The sequence below is a fragment of the Ceratina calcarata genome, unplaced genomic scaffold (assembly GCF_001652005.2).
Source record: "Ceratina calcarata isolate Rehan_Ccalc_2016 unplaced genomic scaffold, ASM165200v1 scaffold25, whole genome shotgun sequence".
In the NCBI taxonomy this organism is placed as follows: domain Eukaryota; kingdom Metazoa; phylum Arthropoda; class Insecta; order Hymenoptera; family Apidae; genus Ceratina; species Ceratina calcarata.
In genome coordinates, this window is record NW_017147017.1 from 723,388 (window position 1) to 746,021 (window position 22,634).

The 22,634-nt window shown below is 39.6% G+C and overlaps 1 protein-coding gene across 3 annotated transcripts; it reads left to right on the forward strand.

Annotated features, from left to right (window-relative positions):
• The first annotated feature begins 1,770 nt into the window (after window positions 1-1,770).
• Window positions 1,771-22,618, forward strand: Appl (amyloid-beta-like protein). Of its 3 annotated transcripts, none has more exons than XM_018021137.2 (15): window positions 1,771-2,055; window positions 11,344-11,397; window positions 11,963-12,094; window positions 12,732-12,858; window positions 14,405-14,495; window positions 15,018-15,148; window positions 18,019-18,238; window positions 18,329-18,542; window positions 18,679-18,861; window positions 18,932-19,003; window positions 19,082-19,272; window positions 19,419-19,579; window positions 19,656-19,882; window positions 19,951-20,097; window positions 20,187-22,618. In XM_018021137.2, the coding sequence occupies exons 1-15, from the start codon at window positions 1,996-1,998 to the stop codon at window positions 20,295-20,297; spliced, it is 2,121 nt and encodes a 706-aa protein (XP_017876626.1). In that variant the 5' UTR covers window positions 1,771-1,995; the 3' UTR covers window positions 20,298-22,618. The 3 variants fall into 3 exon arrangements, with proteins under 3 accessions (XP_017876626.1, XP_017876628.1, XP_017876627.1); XM_018021139.2 differs by having other exon boundaries at window positions 19,479-19,579; XM_018021138.2 differs by having other exon boundaries at window positions 18,688-18,861.
• Window positions 22,619-22,634: the final 16 nt, after the last annotated feature.

Genomic DNA, 22,634 nt, shown 5'->3' on the forward strand with positions numbered 1-22,634 from the left:
TTCCCGTGTCTGCTGGTTTAGAAGAAAAATAGAAAAATTCGATGGATCCAAGGTTTTTAACAAAATGAAATTTTCTGAGACTTTGATAAGGCGGCACATGGATCTTAAAACCGTAAAAATTACTACAAACCAAGCGTGCACTCATATAATGAATGTATTCGATTTAAAAAATCCTCGACCTATCTAGGAGAATTGCAGGAGAAAAAAATGATTGGGTGTAATCATTGCTATTCATTAGAGTACCGTTCGATTTGTTTTTTATTCAACTCTCCGGCCTCGCCTCGATTACGCATCGTAGGAAGGCATTAGAAACGAATATCAATGATGTCACGGCATCATTCTCTGTATATTAATAGCGCCGTCACCGACGCAACTGCAAATTTTTAAACGTGATTCATGCTTCAGATCTATGATTTTAGAAACGGGCATTCAGCTTTCATGTATTCATTTCTAATTTCTCAGGCGATACGTATTTTTTCCTTGCCCTTTCTTTCTGATACATTCTGGAGGTATCGGTCGACTGCGACGGATGACGCGCCAAACTTTCTAATCGATTGGCATTAGTTAGGCTTTTTATACGTGTGCTGGACGCTTCGGCTGACCGCATCGAGCACACGCGCAAAATGCTTGAAATATGGATGGATTGAATTCGCCATGCAACCGAATATTTATGCAATTATGCGCTGTCAACCGCGTATTGATTCAGAACGATAATAAGCAATAATACATGTCTCGGATAATAATTATACATACTATACGTTCACGCATAATTATCATTCGGTTGAGGTTTACTTTAATAATAATTAACTTATCTTCTTATCAATTTTATTAAGGACAGATGTATCGCTCATAACTAGATTGTAGATTTTTATACAACGTTTAGGAGAAAATGTGGTTTAAAGAGCATACAGCCTTTGATGCTTGTTTTGCATGTTACATGCGAGCTCAATTTTTCAATTCCGCAGTTTAATAATAGCAGTTTTTATTACGTTTGAAGTGTTTCTGTCGTACAGGTTGTACTGTGATAGATGTTTTTCGAAATATTTTTCGGGAAAACAGATATGTGTATAAACGGCAGAACGTATGAAAACTCGATAGATGGATTGAACGCGGCTATACATGTAAATTTTTTACTATACACCGAATTTGTTTTTCGATTTCTATTTACACATTTTATGAAATTCTCCGAAATGGTGAAATGTTAAAAAATATTATACGAAGTTTCACCTGTGGTCTTCAAATATTGGTGAAACTAATTTATAATGTGCTATATCAGTCACTTATTGAAACAATTAACTGAATGATCAAGATAATTATCTAAATAATTCGTTGCATTCTTTCTTAATGGTAAATGTCCCAGTTTCCTTTCACGTCACAATTTCTGCTCATTGGCTTATTGTTCTATAATTTTAAGATAACGCATAAAATTAAAAGTAAAATACGCCTGCGAGTAGAATTTGCGACATGAACAGGAATTCGAATATTTACTAAACTTACGCTTTATAAAAGTAAGGTCGATATTTCCTCTATACTATAAAATTGATGTTATACAAACGAATACAATTTAATCAATTAATTGTAATTAAAATCAGTGTATTCTTCCATGGAACGATTGAAAATTGCACTGGTTTGAAAGGCTGATATTCCCGCCACGTTATCGACTCGCCGTTGCGCGCATGTGAACATGTTCTCCGGCGCGGACATCTGGTGACTCTTTGGGATTGGTCGGAATCGTTTCAGCGGCACCCGCGCCTCCACCATCTTGATCTCCCATGAAGCGACCCACCCAGCCAGCAGCAGTGTCACAGTAGTACGCTGCGCTCTCGTATACACGGTGGGTGAGTGGTGTCACAGCGAATTGTTTCCTTCAAAAGTTACTTACTGGACGTTCGAGATCAGTGCGTTATCGTTTTTCCGTCGAAGGACATTTATCGTTTGATCGAAAACTGAACGAGCACCGGCGAACGAGTGTTTAATAAAGCTCGAGGAGGAAAGATGTGGAAGGGGATGCTGGTGCCAGCACTGCTGGGCGTCTTGATGGTCTGCCGGGTCCAGGTGAGTAACGACGTCAAGGTGGAACGAAAAATGTAGTCACACGAACGGGAGTGGAGAACGGTGAGAATCGACGAGACCCGAATTTTCGGATCGATCGATCCCGACAACTTTTACTCACCTTCTTTTTATCAATCAAATGTCACGCGCAACGCGCACCGCGATCGATGTACCGCTGTGTACTCAGCTCATCCCGTGAAATTTCTTCTCGATTGATTAAGCGAAGCGGTAGTACCTGTCAAACAGTCGCGGATCGATGCTATATACGCGAAGCTCCTCGTTTTCCAGAGTCAGAGTGCATTATACTGGTGCAGTAACGATCGACGGCTAACACTGTTTTACGTGCGCCTCGCGGCGAGAATGTTTGCCTTCGAGGAGTAGCGCGATCAACCGCCTACCCGTACTCCAACGCTCTTTCCATGCGACCGAGCGGCATTAATCGAATCTGACACTGTATACCGCACAATATCCTGTCCTCGCCACTTTACTGGCTATTTTCATCGTTAATGTCACTTATCGCCATGCGATGATTCTAATCAACATTTTTTTCATACATACACCTCGCCGTCTCTTCCCTGATCATCGAATTCATGCTTCGATCGATCACGTTTCGCTCGAGATGAAATCTCACGCTTTAGAGTCTTAGGGTTTGACAGTCTTCTAAATCGAACTCGTTATGAATATTCACGGATTGCGCTTTAATATCCTGTCGTCATTGATTTTATGATTCATTGATACTTTTCACTGTAACAAAATTAATGAGATAATTAGCAGACTGCGGACTTCGTTTATTTATAACAAGTACCACGAGAGAAGATCATTTTGTCAACTAGCAGAAACGTTTATTGCAACAGAATTCTGCACTCTACAAATCTATATCTCGGGGAAGAATCTGAATAGAAAAATTCTCGTTGGCCAAAGTGTCCACGGTGAACCGAGGCTGCACGGTGCGTTAGTTTCGGTGTGTTCTTTTTATCGGGGATGGAAAAAAAGAAAGAGGCACGGTCCTTAGGAAGCGCTTGCTTTTAAAACGTTTTCAAAGCGCACCTATGTACGTATCTCTCGGGGGAGTAACCTTGTGTATGCGCAAATTATCACGCACGAACGCACATAGGCGAAACCGTTGGCCAGAGACAAAGCACAGATTGCAAATAACGTAAGTCGCGAAATGGATTTGCAATTATCGTTCGTTACCTCGGATAGTTCGATTTACGTTATCATCAGCAAGATACAATCGTACTAGCTAAGTAATCAAAAACTAGGTTCAAACGGTGCATCGTGCTTTTTAGATTGGAAATAATAAATCATATAATGGCACTGATTGTAATAGTAACCACTGTTTTTAATAGCCCTTCATTGATTTATTTCTTCGACGAAATTACATGATATAAATCTAATTGCAACATCTAATGAATGTATCATACATACTTCGTTGTCAGTTTTTATCAGGACGATGGTACGTATCTATAAGATAGAAACATAATTTCATTTTTTAAAATACAAATGAACAGGTTTAGAAATCAGTAAATGTTGCGGGACGCAGTTTAACGCCGCTAGTTGAACGCAATTACGATCTTCACCTAGATCTGTTTAAACGTGCGCGGTGTCGCATGATTGAAACGCACAGTCAAAGGTTTTTCCTTCGCGCTTTTCGATGTTTCCTCATTTCCCGCGGTCCCATTTTCACCCGGTTTTCAACGGGATAAAAAAAAAAGATATTCCGTCGCTTAAATGCGGCTCCTTGTCCCCATGCTGCCGCACCAGGGAAAATGCTCCGGTAATGGAGCACCGAGTAAATGAGGACGAAAGAGTTTCAATGCATTTTTCATTTTCGATGCAGATTCTTTTAAGGTCACCTTTCACGTCGTCTTCTCGCGTCCTTTATTCACCTGTTTCTTTTTTATTTCATCTCCTGTTCTTGTTTCGCCGGTTTAATTAATAAGTCACGTATTAATCCGGCGATCAATGGTGTGTGTACTGTTATTATTAGAACGTTGATGAACGATAAACGATCCGTCGCGTATTAGATCGAATTCAAATGCAAAACGAGAAACAATGTGAAAGTGATATTTAATATTTATCGTGTTAACACGTTCCGTGCATAAAATATCGTGCGACGTTGAATCAGGATGACAGAACATATTTTTGATGGGAAACTGCGATTACTTTGAAAATGAACGATGCTCGCGGAAACATGCAATCTTGCGAACCATTATTATGCTCTTTATTGTCCGAGCAATCTTCCCGCATCTATTCATGTAGGTCACACTTAGATAAAAAGATAGGAATAACGCGGTGCAAAAGTGCCAGACATTTTTCCTAGATTTTTTAAACACTAGGAATCTTGCAATGAAGCCCGCGTGAAAAACGGAGGTGAAATATTGTTTTGTATAAGAATTTCTTCGTACGCTCTTCTGTATTTAAGCACGCGTGGTTACTCGCGTTCTGCAATAAAAACGATACACATCATTTTTAATATCCTCAACACCAACGAAGCGTCGCGCAAAAAAAATCACGCTCCCGTTATTTTTCGACGCGAGAGGAGGCGTAAAATGTTTCCAAACTATTCAGCGGGTCAGAAGGAAAATCGATTTTTCATTTCCTCTAGTGGCGAAAACCCCTTAATTGCTCAATTCATTTGCGTGGCTCTGCACTGTATTGCATTAGTTGGACGCGGATTTCACACATGAAACACCATGTATGTATTTAATTAATCATTGAAGAAATAAAACAACGCAGTATACCCCATGAATCGTATTACAAGTTAAATAATTTCAATTTTATATAGTTGATAACTATGGCAATGAAATGATTGAGAAAAATGAAAAGGACGCATCCAATGACAATCATGGTGATTGAGTGATATCATATCTTTAATTAAGAATAAATAGGATTCTAATGTTATCAGAGATTAAGACTTTTCAACAGTCGAAAGAAATCAGTCAAAGAACCACGATAATTTCTTGATTTTCGTCGTTAGGAGCTTTCTGAACATGGAACAAGAGAACAGCAACCTTTCTGTAGACTGTAGCAGCTAGGACAACCCCTCGACTTGGTGCAACGTTATGCGAATTGTTTCAAGAGGTTTAACAATACAGTGTTAATAAATCGCCGGAGCGCTCGCAAGGGTCATTCGGATAACAGACGGTGACGTGAAGAAGTTACAGTGCTTCTAAATTAACAGCACCACGACCTAAATTTTATCATTTGCATTAGCATCAATCACTGGGGATTATAAAATCTCAATTTGACATTTTTATATCCATAAGACGAGTTAATCACGTTTTTCTATAAATCGCTCATAGGAAAGAAGAAATAGAGTTTCATTTTCTAAATTCTGTAACATAATTCAGTCCTAACTATTTTGTATATTTCATAAAGTATATGCATTTAGTAAGTACATGAATTTTCTATAACGTTCAATTCATGACAGAGAAATGTTACATCTTTCAATTGCATTTTCATGTCAGTATCCGGGAATTGATCGAAAGATATTCTGTCCCCTGGTACATTCATAATGATATAATTGTCAGCTCGCTATCTTCGGATTAAAATAATTATAATTCCGACAAGCAAACGAGAATCTGATTACAAATTAATTAAACGTATGAAAATACGGGGTTGCCGCTGCGACGGAGAATCGGATTTGTGACCGAACTCGTTCCGTCGAAACAATTGTGGACGAATAATTGCGAACATTGTCGTAATAATCGTCTGCTTTTACCCAGCGCTGTTTTATTTTAGCTCATGGTTGTGGAAATCTGCGAATTGTTATGTATTCCTGTTGTAATATAGGCCACGGAAGTCTACGCTTTTTAAATTGACCACTTTAACCAGACTGTTGCATGCGTCTATTACACGCAATTATTTTCTCTCGTTCGAAACATCACATTTTTAAAAATCTTTTATAAAGAATAACAGTGTTTTTTATAAAAATTTTGATAATTAAACTTGCTTTCGGATAGATAACAGGATGTATAGAAATAATAATTAACGATACGTATGCACATGCTTTCCGCTAGACGCGCACTAATTGCAGCTCCTCTGTACAACACGGTGTTTGTAATTTGTTGCAGTGATTACGAAGTTCTTCTCTCGCTTTGTACTAAATGAAGAACAAATTTTATTCCTTTTATATTCCAAACTGGAAGAATGCTTTTCGTAAATACTAACATTTGATTAATTCATCTTCCGATGTCTGAAGCATGAAATATTGAATTCATTAGTAGTTTTGAAATGAAACAGAGAACTCATCCAGTCTGTAAAGTATTAATCAAAACCGTTTAGAGAGAATGAACGAATTCATGCAATTTTTCTAAGACGTTTCAATCTGATTTCTTAATTAATCCGTTCTAAGATTCATTCAAAGTAACTAACGAGTTCAACGTGGAGTAAGCTTAACGCAACGTTAATCGAACCTATTCAGACTTTAACTCGGCAGCACGTTTCCAAAGAAACCAGCCAGCCAGCCACTTCATCGAGAAAGTTTCGTACGCGTCTCGAGCCCGAGGCTTCATGCGCCGAGGATGCACAAGTGCGCCGGAGCATATCTTAAAGAAAGGGAACGAGGGTCCCGTTTCGGTGCGTCAGCGTCTGAAAACTCGGGTGTCCGTGCGGTGTCGCGTGTGGCCGAAGCTCCTTAAGGTTCTGCGGTCAGATTCCGCTTTAAGTGCATTAAGTAAATCCACTTAGATCGAATCTTATATAAAACATCGACTAATCAGCTTTAAAGGGCTGCGCTCCCGCGTGTCAAAGGAGACTGTGAAACAATCTTCCATCTTTTCTTCCTTCATCTTCCTCAGAACATTTCTTTTCGTTTTTACTCCGGTTTCTTATCTTTATAGAACATTTCTGATGACCGTCGACAAAAGTCAGATCTAGATAGCCATTGCTCTTATGAATTATTCTATTAATTCTGCAGCCTACTTACAAAAAATTGTTCGAAATAATAATTATAAAAAACAGTACATGTTACATGTCTCATTTTATTTCCCGTCGATAGTTGCAAGAAACTGATGATCGAAAGATGAAAATATTGCATATTTTCTGTTCATTTGTCACCAGTAGGACTTGAAAAGGCGTGCATAGACAACGTCACGGAATTGTGTACGCACACCTGGAATCCAGAGTATCGCATAATATACCCGAGAGACTCGGAAAGCTGGTTCGACACTTGGCGGGAGAAAAGGAGATCGGTTTTAAAAGCGTGGAACGCGCGTAAACGTGAAATCGTTCCAGGCGTTACTGCCGGCCGTGTTCGAGACGAAAAGTAGTGAAAATGTCGATCGATCCCCGGCGTGGTGCACGCCACGCCGTGCAAATGAAAACGCCGGGATTTGTTCTGCAAGCTAGGTAGGTGCGCTGCCACGGAATAGATTGGAACCGTTTGAAAAGGGAGCAGAGCAGAGATTGTTGGCCGAAGTAAATGGTTCGGGCCACGGTTGTTTGAGGATAGTTGAGAATTCCTATTGATCGTTCTGTCTGTGTTGTCTGGTTTGCTTTTCTTCCCATGTAACGGGATAAGCCGGAACCGGGGGAATTGTCTTTATTTCAAGATCCACCAAGCTCTTGACACCTTTTATTAGAAAAATCGAGTATTATGTGCATTTCCAAGATTTAGTTGTTTATAAAATCGTAACGTTCATTAGCACAGGTATTAAATTATTAAAAGAAACAGATGGTAACTGCCGATGTCAACTAATCATTCCCAGAATTGGTCGTGAAATAAAAATACCAAAATTTGTTTCCATTCATTTGTCTATCAAAATTTAGTCATTTTTAAGACACATCTCTGCATTCCCTAATGAGCGCTAGGATTGCTTTAATATTAAAAAATAAAAAAAATAATAATTTAAGGAAAACATATTCCTATCTAGATTGCATTTTCTATATTGATGTCACAAATTTTTATTTCGCATAAAATCGACAGTTTAAAAGGTGACATACATATTGTTACCATTTATTTACATTAATTTTTGAGACACGTTATTCGTAACAATCGATCTTTTTTACAAGCTTTGTTTGCATTTTGTAGAGTCATAAATATATGCGGTTGATTTGCAATGAAAAACGAATCGTATGAGACATAAATTGTAAAGACGATTCTCAGCTAACATGTATCGTGTTTTTCGAAAATAAATAAACGTATAACAAAATGCTATACAAATGTATTTCACCAAATAATTATTTAACGCCAAACAAAGAATGCATGCGTAAGCGATTTTCAATTTTTATGTATTATTCAATTGTAACATGAAAGAATATTTTACCTCACTGAAAGAATATTTTACCTTTAGTTTTCATTTTTACATCCAATAGTACTTTTTCATGCTTTAATTGAAACAAAATATTGTACAACGAGACAATGAAACAGTTTTATAATAGTACTTAGTACTTGTGCCAGTGTTCTGAATCAGATGAAGATTTTAGTTTCATTCTACGTCCATTTCAGTCTACAAAAGATCGTTCCTGAAATGATGATTTTTAAAATACAATATGAATTAGAGAGAGCAACGAACGAGCTGAAGTGTTGAATTACAAAAGTACGAATTCGCGTAAGTGTCCGCGACCCGTCTATTAGAGAGCAATTAGAATAATGCCTCGACTACGGTTAATACATTCGTAAGGTGTGTCTGGCGAGTTATGCTGGCGCAGACGTCGTCACGGAATATACGGAGATGTACGTCATGATCTCTCTTTGCCTTCTCCTTAGAGTATGTAATAAGAGTAACGTCTAAGACGCTAAGAATCACCTACCGTTATCTAAAATAGAATATAGCTGCGTGTTGCGTAGAATAATATTTTTTTTAAATTATTTTTATATCAAACTAGTAATAAATAGTGTATGAACTTTTTATTTTGCGAGACCCAACGGCACAATCATAAAAGTATGTTTGTCGCAATTATGCTTGTTGCGAAGATTATGGGCGGAGCTGTACAGACAGGAAATGTAAAATAAAGTTGGTGGTTCCGTTTTCGAGAAAATTGGTTTTGAAAGTTTGATGAATACTCGAGAGATCGGCGGGGTTTGCTCAATTTGTTGAATAATTCCACCGTTATTATACTTACCCATGCGCAATGCTCGTGCCTCTTACGATCTGCATTGCACAGAGATTGTGAACGTGTTGAATTATACAGCAGAGCGGACGATAATTCGAAGTTTAAGATCCAATAGGGTACATCTTCAAAACAGTTCTCTCAATTTGTAGCATAATAAAAAAAAAATAGCCTACGGCATTGAATTGTAAGCAGACTGCAGGTCTTTCTGCAAATTCATACTTCTGAGAATACGATCTTAAAAGATCTCGACAGCAAATTGTTCTGCCTATTAAATATCATAAACGCTATATCTTCAATATTTCATGTAATTATTCTGCAATTTTAGAGGTCCAATTAGCAATTCCACTTGAAAAAGCGAGAACTTGAATTGAAGAAAATCAAATTAAGTGAAAAGAGTAAAGGAACTTTATCACATTATCGTAGTGGACGAAGTAGGTGACACAGTCCATGAAAAAAGTTCAGTTATCAAAAATGCGATGGCTGCCGGAAATTGAAGACCCCTTGGAACCCTTTCAAATTTTACATTCTTGCAAAGTGTACCCGGAAAAGCCCCGTGATTCCTTTGCATAGAAACTTCCAGGTTCGTTTATGCAGATTATCTACGTAGTTCCGATTGTTCAACGAATTATATGACAGCAACTGCTCTTTCCAGTATGGATCTCAGATTTCTTTTCAGACTTACTCAATCTTCTTCGTGGATTTACATATTTTTTTAAATCTTTTCAACTCCTTGATTTCTTCTTCTGTCGAGACGTTTTTGAAAGCAAGATAATTCCTGAATTAAACCATGCAAATTACTTTTTTCTTGTTATCGGTTTGTCTACTTCGTTACCACGGTAGAAATCAAGATCGCAATCCTACTCTGAGGTAACATAAAAGTGAGAACGTGATCAGATTGCTCATCGCCTAAATTTTAATTAACTACTCGATAACCGGCGATGTACTACAGAGTTGCGAAACGTGGACTTTTCGCTTGAGCTTTCTCGTTTTTCCGTCTGAATGACACCAGTATGTAGGAAACGCGGGAAATGTAACAACTATCTGCCGCAAGGGAACGTCGTTCGATGGTGATTACGGTGCATCAGGACAATTAGCGGTACCGTTTCCGAGGGAGCGTAAGACATTCTCCCTAGAGACAAGACCCAACGATTTCATTCACGTATTGCCACGACACCCAGGAAGAATGTCCCCCGATCACGCGATCACAGTTACCTTTCACCATTTTTTACTCATTTTTTAAAAGTAGTAAAGTATTCTATAATATTTACGTTCTAATCTATAATAAATAATCTGATCAATAATGTCGTCGTAACGAGTCAGAAATACGATTTACATAAATTCAGTTAATGATCTCCATCATATAATGAATTCATACATAATATTATTAAACAATAAATTATCGTATCAGCTCGAATAATAATTTTTAATGTATTTGCAAGACGATAATTGTCAAAGAACAAAGAATAGTTTTGAAGTTCTTCTAACACTATATAAGTTTGTAAAGCCCTCAACTCCTTTCACCGGTCACGAGGATCGATCGTTCCTCTTTGGTCCCTCTATCCTCGCTCAATAGCCTGTTAATACGTCATTAACCGAGGCGAGATGACTAAATCAACGGCACCCAAGGTACGACCGATTACGGGCCCGGGATCTAATTCTCCTGTGTTGTCGGGCTTCGAGCCGGAGTTCTGGCCTTCGATAGTCGGCATTGTATATCGGCAAAAGGTTCGGCCGAATTGCTCGAGAGCCCGTTTAAACGGGTTAGGAATTTAGGCACCGGAAGTAACGTGATTGCACCGGATTCAAAACGTTTATTGTTCCATTGATTCATTTTTTATTTAACATGAGGGCTTGTGATGACGAGTCTCAGTGTTTTACACATTTCCCTTTAGTCGAGACATCGAAAGCTTATTTAAGCTTGTTTCACGTGAGATTTTCATTATACTATTTATTATTAGCATACTCGTCTATAATTGTATCTAACATTGTGTCAGTCGTTGCATCAACCGTTATATGAAATATTATGTTAATTTTTATTCTAATATATAAATATGACATGCGATGCAAATGAGTTGGTAACTAATGATTTTGCATATTTTGGCAAACCGGATAAGACGAAAAGTTTTGTGAATGAATCGGATGAAAATTCCGCGGGAGCGGCGACGCTTGTAAATTCTCCTTAGAGGTTTCAACGTGAGCTGAATTTCTCATCGTTGGTTTTCTGCATTGCAGGCGGTGTCGGAGAGGCTCGAGTTGGCACCCGCTGGAGGAAGATCAGAGCCTCAGGTGAGTACCCACTCGAAAGTGCACGCTTCCTTTTCCTTACGAATGTCATCGAGGTTCTCGCGCGCACTCGCGATTTTCGCATCGCCGACGAAAATTCACCGCGAGGATCGTCTGAAGTCCCACTCTCACGCTTCCATTCGAATCTGTCCTTTTCTCTCGCGCGAACCATTCATTCGACGGGAACACACAGAGTTTCCCTCCCGCGCTCGCCTAACGAGACACGAAATATTCAATTTTCTCTGTACACAATTTACTCGGAATTAAAATTGTCCTTTGTGTTCGGCGGCGCGAACGGGAAAAGAGGAAATGGGAAAAATATTCAGCCCCGCGGAAGCGAATTTCCCTGCGAATGGAACGCAGGAATTCACGTTTGGACGTGCAGCCAACCGGCGTTCCTTTCGTGGCTGACATTTTTCCAGAGACAGCGGTGATTTTTCACTGGGATTTTGCTGAAAAAACCGATGGTCGAGGGATTAAACATTTGATTTTACATTTCCAATGAATCATATATGTCACGAATAAAATGCAAGGCTGGGTGACGAGGCGTTTATGCGAATTTTCAAAGGTGGCCACATTATGCGAGGCCGGCGAGGTGTATTTGGCACAGCACATGGGCGAACAGGGCCGTTGGGTCTCCTCTTCTGACCAGAAGAGCTGCATGACTGACAAGCTTGAAATCCTTGACTACTGCAAGAAGGTAAGCCTCTGGAATCTTCTTCACTGTTTTTTTTTATACCGTTCATTGCGTGACAAATAGCTCTGTTCATTCTGCTACTTCCTCTGTTGAAACACTGCATAAAAACGTTTTCAACGAGCATCTTTCTTATTTAACAAGATTTATTATTTCATCTTCAATGTAATAATTATATTAGACTTTCCAAAAATTTCTTAGTATAATTAGCAAATTCGTAAAAGATTTGATTGAGCACGAAAACAATTGTGTATTGCACAAAGTATACGATTTGCACAATTTTGTTCGGCGCGTGTACCAGCTTGTTATTAATTCACGGAAATCACAGCGTTTCGATATCCGCCAAGCAATCGCAGTCTCATCGAGTGCACGAAAGGCGCATTGCGATTTCATGAACAGAAATGAACGATTAGAAACCATAGGCAGTCGTATTGAAATTCTGCAATTTCACATTTTTTATGGCAATCAATAATATAGAATTCGAAGCATATCAATTGTTATTGCCATATTGTCACTATTTTATTTAGAAAAGATTTTTGTCTAAGGAAAAACATATATGTGCCAATACAAATATGTCAGTAAGATGAAACGTGTGAATGGAACTGAAAAAGAAGAAGATTGGGATCCTTGCTTGTGTATTTAGGCTTACCCAAAGAGAGACATTACCAACATCGTAGAGTCGTCGCACTACGTGAGGGTTAGCGGATGGTGCAAGCCGGGAAGAACTAAATGCAAATTGTCACGTTGGGTCAAGCCGTACAGATGTCTCGGTACGTATTAGCATCAAAATTGCTCCTTGATAGGTAATTTAAGCAGACAGCGTTCTAGTTTTCATTTCACAGTTTATTTAGTCTTCTGATACTGTCTCGAGTCCTCCGAGGTAATTAGAAATTAAACATGAATGAATGAAGTAGGAACAGTAATTTCGTATCCCCGCTATCAAGGTATTTTAAATAGGCTAACGACGACTCTAGTATTATTATAATTGTTCTTCACATCTTAAAGTGAAAGCATGAAATTCGTAGGCGTGTTTGCTAACTTTTCGTGAAGCGTACATGTTGACTCGGTAGCTTTTACCATGTATTTGCATTTAGTAAAAGTGTAAACACGACACTGAATATTTGAACATCGAGTACAAATTTGATGCTATCATCATTTATAACGTGCGTATCACGCGATTAAAAATTAAAGGATAACGCAAGAGATTCATGATGAAAACCTAATAAGGAATTAAAGCGAATGTCGTACGCGTTAAACGCGTAAAACTTTTACAGCCCGTCGTTCATGGTTCTAATTAAGTGGGTATTAGCACACGATGTCATTTCACGAGCTCGCGTTACCAAGTATAAAATATTTCCGTCCGACAATCATTCCTCGAGTATAATAATCATCCGGTAGGAAGATTTTCACCGTCGTTTTTTCCTTTGAGAATATTATAACCGATGCGATCTTGCTAATGCATTTACAATTTAAATCTCCTTGTTCCACGACTATCTGAATCTTCTGATTTAATAAAGCTTATAATCGTTAATACACTTCCCTTGAGTTCGTAATTATGTGTCCTATTAAATTATCATAATAACAGGTTTCTCTTTCGAGCATCCTCTGCCCATAAATATCCCAAGTTTGTAATTGGAATTTTTTTTATTTCTTTTGCTACTGCGTAGAGATCAGAATCATTTCATTTTTCTGCTACTGGCAAAAAGTTTTTAATCAAATATCATACGTAGTATGTAATAAATCGCACAAAGTTCCAGTATCCAATATGCAATAAAATGTATGAAACGATGAATTGCTCTCTCTATTTCTGTTTTTTAAAGCTTAATACTCGTGATATTATTGGTAAAGATCTTTTTGCCAAAGGTAGTTATATTATTTAGCCTGGGTTCAAATGCGCACGAACGGTCGTGACCGCCACCTTAGAAAACACCGTGCACAAGTTTACGTGTAACTCTGGAGCGAGTCACTCTGATTTGCAGTTTCTGCCGTATTGATTCCTTCGGGTCGTCGGGGCTGCGTTGTAGAGAGACAGAGCGCCGTTAAGGGGGGTTGAAAGCAAACAACTATTGATCTCTGTACATACGTAGAGACCTGCACACCATAGCACGCGATTTCTACCATGATTAATCCGTTGCACCGTACACCTATAAATATTATAATAAAAATGAATATGCAACATTTCATATATTGTATCTAATACTTCTTATTGACTCGCTCTGTATATGTATATTTGAAAAATGTAAATTAGTTAAATATAGTATAGAACAGTGGACACGAATGTTTTCCATTTCGATTTTATCGAGCTTCGTTTTACAGAAGGACCGTTCCAAAGCGACGCATTGCTCGTTCCGGAAGGCTGCCTTTTCGACCACCTCCACAATCAGACGAAATGCTGGGAATCTCACAGGTAAGCCGTCGTCGTCGTCTACGAACGATGTTGAGGCCATGTATCGATTTACGTTACTCGCCACTATGTAACTTGATGACTCCACTTTATTGAGGTTCCCTGATCGATAATTGATAATACAACGTAGTTTACAATGTCTCGTTATTTCGACCAAATCAATTTACAGATTTCTATCTCTGTGGTCAGACTGGAAATTGTCATCATAGATCCAATGTCGAAATGCAGAAATATAATATATGTCAGGTTTAATGAAAATCGAGAGAAAATTTTCAATTAGAAATTTCTGTTCGCTCGACCTAATATTCTTGGTTTCCACACCCTGGAGCCAATACGTTTCTTCAAGTTTCGCGCAGCCACCGTTAATCGGCTTTCTTCGATCGTTTACTCCGGCACGCTCCGAAAGAAATTAATTTCCAGCTAAGAGGATTGATTCTTTCCTTTCGCCGCGAGTCCTTTGGGGAGTGTTGTATAAAGGATTGCATCGTGGCGGAAAAAACGAGAAGAGAAAAATCTCTGTTCCAGATGGAACGCGACCGCAGCTGATACGTGCAGGGAGAGGAACATGAATCTGCGAAGTTTCGCGATGCTGCTTCCATGCGGAATATCGCTCTTCTCCGGTGTCGAATTCGTGTGCTGCCCGAAACACCTCAAAGGTACGTAACGTACGTATATATACATTCTCTCATACAACCATTACTTTCATTCTTTCAACCATCTTTGCTTTACTCCAAACGGATAAGCTCTTAGCATTTGCAAACGTGTGGAACCGTTCGTATCCACCGAATTAAAAGAAAAATGAATGCATTATACATAGAGATTTTTATTATTATATTATTACGATGGAATAAGTTTAGATGCTTCAAACTCTTGAGGTTTCCTTTATTGGGTAATGCATGAAAAATCTTGAGAGTATTTTTATGCATCGTTTCGAAATGCATGGTTTTAATGCATTGCATTTTTAGATACTCTGAAATGAAGTATCAAATTAAACGGAACTCGGTAATCGGGAATTACATTTTTAATTTTCTGCTGGGGTTTAATGTTTCCATGCCTGGGATTTTCAACTGTTTTTTTCTAATCCGCTAGCTGTAGCTTTCTGGCGCAGTAACGAGCATTTTCAAGAGTAATGGCACAGGCACTCGTTAACTCGCGTCGAATTTTCAAGTCGGTTCAGCCATGTAATAAAAAAAAATAGGGATACGTATTATTGTAATTCGATCGTGGCGAAAAACCGGGAAAATATTACGTTGCTCGATATCCGGCGCGTGGTAAATAAAGCGTTACCGCGAAAAACGTGGTTCTTTGTCGTTTTCCGTGTTCTCTGTGCACGCTTCAAAGTCGGTCCTTTGCCCGCTCGTCGAGTATACTTTTCTGAAATCCATCGAGTCGCATAAGGCCATTGAATCGTTTTCAATGGTTCTCCTCATTGTTCCATTAATCATCGATGTATGTTTTTTAACCGACTCACAAAGAAGGTTTCAAGTTGGGCAAACGCCTCTCTGCTGTGATTCAGAAAGAGACTCGACGAAGAATTTCATTCCGTAACAAACACTTCCAATTTAATGGTTTAATGACACATTATTTTACATATGACCAATTTATGATGATTTACAAAAAAGTATCAGAGCTTTTTTTTTAATACGAGTGAAGCATATACAGAAGGTTTTGAATGGAGCTTCAGCAGAAATGTATGCCAGAATTAGTTTCTCGTGAAATCTAGCAGGAAATCGTACAACCGTTACTACATAATCGTCGCCGGTTTAATAATGAGAGGGTTGAACGAAATCGTAGGCGGTATTAATTTTTCATGCGACATCGACGTGAATTCCTGTCGCATCTCTGATTTGTATTCTATTTCCAATCGAGCTTCGAAAGAGCGAGCGAAAGCAATAGAGTGCATTAAGAAAGTGGGTATATTTCGATTCACCCTCTTCGTTGCGCGACAGGGGCCAGTTTACCCTTGCCCGCCTCTATCCTGTTCGCTGGTGTGCAATCAATAACGTCCGTCGACGGTTCCCGACGACTGCGCAACGTAACACTATGATTTTCCCCCGTTCCTGCGCATCTTTTCTTTTTCAATGCACGATGTGCCGATGCCTCCCGCGTCCCTCCACCCTGTAGCTAATAAACCGACCCCCCTGTCCATCGTGTGTATGTCTCTGGATTTTCGCCGCACGATGCGTCTTGGCTTTCCATCTAGCTTACTTAGATCAATAGGAACGACCGATGAATCACCGAATTCTACTACCACCACGTCATCGGAACGACGTACGACCATCGTTCACGCTACCTTCTTAGCGTTTATTATGCGGCCTGTCGCCAAAATGCTGCTGAAATATGACTCAGGGGTAGCTTTCGTGCATGAGGGAAAAATAAATCGAGGTAGAACGCTTTACGCAGGCAAATATCTTCCGCATGCTACTTTGCCAGTGATACTTTATAACGTACCTCTGCTAAAATAGTTTGCCATTAATTTCATTTATACCAGACTGACGGCAAAGATTTTTGAACCCATTTGCATCGTACTATAAATATAAAAATTAATATAACGCTTAATTATGCGAGTGACGGGTTGCAAGAGACATTCGATGCACGTGTAATTAAAAATTTAGCTTCCTCAAGTTCGGTGACACGTCGTAACCTTTTCTAATTGAATTTGCCACGAATATACGCGCTCGCTATTTGTTTGCACATTTTATTTATGCGGCTATTTTGAAACGAGCCGAGCCGGCGAGGTGTGCAGAATTTTTAGCGCGCCGATTCTCCACGGACGAACGGGCAAAGCGTTTTTCCCCGTCCGTGAAAATACGTAGAAAGGGCTGGCACTGCCGGACGATTGGTTTTCCTCTTCGGTATCGCCGATCAAATCTTGATATTTCCTTCGTCCACCGTTTTTCGAGATGAAAGGCCGGCATCCAGCCTGCGGACCCGATACACACCCGCCGCGATAGACGGACAATATTCTCGTGGAAAAAGTGCCAACACAACCGCCGCGTGACCCAGATAAAAGGATAGCGGTGAGGATATACGTCCGGGCGAAGCTTTTGTCTGCCTTTGCAGAACTCGAGAAGTCAGCTCATCAGCGTGTCTATTCTCGGAGAATGGGACATCTCGAGAACCTAGTTAGTCAAGACGGCTGTCCTCTTCAACATAACAGAGACAAATTAGAGTTTTTCACGGTGGGAGAAGGACGCGAGTACGCGGAAAACACGCGAGGGGATGACATTTTCAAACGCGCGATTTACATCCCTTTTGATCTTGGCAAATAATGCACAGGAGAACAGGAATTGTAATGAACAATGCAAACTAAAACGGAACCTGCTTTCAATATACACTGCTTAGCTTGATTTCTCATAATGCTTCGTTTTGGGATCAAAGTCAAGGTAATCAATCGGCTATACATGTTTTCTGTGTGTCTACCTTCATCATCTTCATCTCATCTCATCGAATGAATTATATAAAAGTAGTTCCAGATATTTTCCTACAAATCGAATGAAAGATAATGTTCGCGTGGAATTTTCAGAGAATATGAAGCCAAAGAAACCGATCGACTTGCCGATCCCGAAAGGTGTGGACGAAGATCTTGACGAAGACGAAGACGACCTTGACGACGAGGACGACCTAGACGCTGACACGGATGACGAAGATGATTCTGAAGCGGATTCTGAAGACGTGCTCAGCGATCAACCCGACGATGACGACAGCGATGAAGAGTATCTCGATGACTATGATACTACGACGAGGTGAAGTAGCGTTTTCTGTTTAATATGAGACTCTAGGGATCTATACACTTGTTTTACAACCTAATTATTTTGTACATAAATATTGAATAGTCGATTGTCAACCACGGTCTCGACAACGGAAAAACCGAAGCAAGATGTGACCGCGATGCCGTTGCCGGTTAGCACCAGCACTCAGCAGCAATCGCCGCAATCACAAAGCACGCCGGATCCGTATCTGACTCATTTCGATCCCCGATCCGAGCACCAGAGCTACAAGCAGGCACAAATGAGGCTCGAAGAGGTGCACAAGGAGAAAGTAACAAAAGTAAGCGGGTTCTATCATATCGCTCCACTTTTACTTTTGTTCCATTTAAAAATACGATACAGGGTTTGGGCTTCAAGAGATAATTATTATCTCGCGGGACACTAGTGTCGAAATCTGTGTGCTACAACGTTTTCAGGTGATGAAGGACTGGAGTGATCTCGAGGAGAAGTATCAAGACATTCGCGCGCACGATCCGATCGCCGCCGACGCTTTCAAACGATGGATGACCGCGCGATTCCAGGAGACCGTCGCTGCTCTCGAAGAGAGCGGAGCCGCGGAGAAGCATCAGTTAAGCGCTATGCATCAGCAAAGAGTACAGGTAAAATTGATTCCTAATACAAAAAGTGGTCTAGTTTGTATCATTTTAATATTTAATCATCGATTCACAGGAAGCTGTTAAACAAAGGAACGAGGAAGCGATGTCGTGTTATACCGCTGCTCTCAACGAGACGCCGCCAAACGTAAGTTTCGGGACGGTAGGTGTGCAATATTAAATACTCGAGCTACGCGAATGCATCTCGTCCTCATTCTTTATTCAGATGCATCGCATCCAGAAGTGTCTGCAGAAACTGTTGCGCGCCCTGCACAAAGACAGGCATCACACTATCGCCCATTACAAACATTTGTTGGACAGCAGCTTGGAACAGGCTCAACGTGAGAAGCCGGCGACGTTGGAGCACTTGGCGGAGATCGATAGGATTACTAATCAGAGTCTATTGATGTTAGAACGGTAACGTGTCGATCGACGATTAATTGAGCATAACACGTCAACGTCTAAGAATAAATTCCAGATTTTGACAGTAGAGGAAAACTAAATAATATATCGTGGATCGATAGAAGAATACTATATGGATGATTTCGTTGGTTATTATTTAGGTACCCTGATTTAAGCGCAAAAATTGGCCGGCTTATGGATGATTACGTTTTGGCCCTCAGGAGCAAAGATGAGACTCCTGGCCTGCTGCTAGCGATGACACGTGAAGCGGAAGCAGCCATTTTAGACAAATATCAGGCTGACGTCACCAGCAAGCAGCAAGGTAATCACTGCTCTAATTTCGATGATCGATCGATTCCTCTAATAGACAGCGTTATCTATGCATTTTTCATTTACAGAAAAAGAACATCAAAAGCAACTGGAGCGCGCGCGTAAAGAGCAACGCAAAGCGGAACGTGGCGAGTTACGCACGGAACAAGCGCAACAGGAAGAAAACGAGTCGATAAACGAGAATAAGGATACTCAACAACAACCAGAACAACCATCGGCAGTGGCAGCTATGCACAGCGAGGGACTCATTAGGGCAGCTCACAGCATGACGCATGAAATTTCCCACTCTGAACCGGTAATTACATCGAATCAGAATGCGGGGAAGTGATAAAGAACTCGCTATAATTTTCATTATATGCGCAGGAATATTCCGTGAGGAGACAGGTGTATCACAGGGAAAGTCGATCCGTCTACTTTACCCTCGCGTTCGCTGGAATAGCACTCATGGCTGCTGCGGTGGTCGGTGTAGCAGTATTTAAAAGGCGCAGTGCAAGAAGCCCTCACAGTCAGGTAAGGTCCAAGCGACAATGAAATTTTTTAAAAGAATTGTCTACATTTATTTACATGTGTTTTTACTTACTGTTTTTTTCATTGAACAGGGATTTATCGAGGTCGACCAAGCGGCTACACCGGAAGAGCGACACGTCGCGAACATGCAGATCAACGGATACGAGAATCCGACATACAAATACTTCGAGATTAAAGAATAATTGAATCACCTCGGTCTACAAAGAGATTTAATTTGAAACTGAAATCTTTAATTGTCCGTTATCTCGCGTATGTTCTTCAAGAATCTCATAGTATTTTGTTAGTGTAAGATATTATAAAATACCTTTCAGGTTCGAGGTTCTTCCGAAGATTCGAAAAGTTATACAAATCTATGTCTTAGCGATATACATAATATGGAGTATAAAATCTGTCCATAGAGAGATAGGTGAATATTGCGTATACATTATCATTATGTAACACACACACACACGCGTCTCTTTATTATAGCCCGCGGCGTTATACGACCACATTTAAGACGATCTATGATATGTATAAAGCAATGTTTCGTAAATAACATCTAGTAGATAAACGTCCACGTAATGCTCGTACCGTCTGGATTTATCTACGAGAGACAGTTCGAAAGGGAAACAACATGCCAATGTGCCATATGGGAAGTGCGCGATAAAAATGTTGTCTTCGGAAGTATCTCATACACGTTGTTTTCATTTCGTTGTCATACATGTTATTGAAATCAAGAAACGCAGGAAGGAGCGCTCTTTATTAAAAAAGAAACAAAAAAAACGATAATAATCATTACTCGCATTAACGTTAACACGCGGTATCCTTCGGTCGGAAGGCTGTGGACTATGATTAACGACTCATCGTTTACGAGCAATAGGAAATGCGTATTGTCTCGTCGATGACGCATCTGCGGTATGCGTGTGCTGTTTGCGCTCTTTGCTGTACTACTTCTGAGTTCTGATATTTTTCGAGATAGTAAATGGCAATAATGGTAAACGCAGCTTAAATAAAAAACAAACTATGGTAGCAGCGGTAGCGGCTTGCACAGTGGCAGCATAAAAGTATCATAATCCGACTTAAAGAAAAACTAATAATAAAGAAAGCATATTACTAGCGTGTTGCGCGAGGAAAACGTATATGCTCTAACCGATGCTCCTAAAATATCAGAACGGCGATCAAAAATGCACGTTCACCTTTGTGATGCAGCTGTTTTAATTCATCTCCGTTCGATTCCCACTGCCTGATTTTTTCAGCGACCTTTTTCAGTACTTAATCGTCTTAACTTTAGATTATACAACTTTATACTTAATAAGAGAAAAATTGAATCACGCGACGTATCTAAAGTTGAAGAACGAGATGCAAGATATTTTATCATTCCATAATAATAACAAGAGTCCACTAAAGTCTTATCGAGGTGCTGTCCCGAACGTATTGCATGGAAAATATTCGGCAGCTTCGTTCGACTCGGCCGAAACTACCGCGTCGCGTTTCATTTTTTACTTTTCAAATGGAAACGCGTACGGATCGAAAGAGTCACGCCGAGGTCGCCGAATAAGAGGAACAGTCTCAAACACAGGAGTTTTTTTGAGTGGCATTAGGTACCTCCGATTTAGCTCGAATAAGTGGCGAATGTTAAGAAAGACGAAAGAGAAGAGAATCGTGTTTTTCTGTCTTACTTTTGTTTCACCGTCTCTTTTTTTTCTCCCCTTATCGAAAGATGGTTCATACAATAACTATCTTAGGATATTAATTATATATGATGACGATAATATATTACACGTTTAATGCTTATATATTTGTATATGGTCAAACAAAAAAAAAATGGTAGTAGGCTGCACTTTAGCCAGGGTCGCGTGGGGAAGCATAGCTTTCGTTTTAATTGCACCGTCGATTCATTATTAGACTGCGATTGCATTCCTTTGTATCGATTAATTACTCGTATCGGGGTATATCTGAATTAATAATATTTGATAAGCGATTGTGTACAATTTTAGCCGCGCAAGTATTATGTTGATAATTGACGACGATTTAACGATGCTTTTGATAATAAAATATGACCGTCTACGCAACACGTACGCGTCATAATTTTGCATAATGATTGTACACATTCCGTAAGATGTTTGTTTCTCTTATGCTAATTTTGCTAAAACGAATTAAGCGGATGCGCAAACCGGGGATGGTGAACAATGATCCTCGGATTCCTAAGCGCACGTGAAAGCAGCTGCCTTCCTATTTAGCGAAAACGGGAAACGGTTCTCGAGTGTTTGTCTCACGCAACTCCGGTGGAAGATACAAAAGCCGATGAGAAAAAATAAGTATATACACAGGCACACACATTCGCGCATCGCTGAGTGTTAAAAATATTATTTTAGATATATTAAAGAGAAGGCAAAAAAGAAATGATAGCAATTAACATTAAAATAATACTGTCTATGGAGGTAACGACAAGAGCATAGCGTAACATCAATGCGTTAATATTAATAATAATAATAATAATAATATAAATATCTATATATAAATATATATGTTCATGTGTG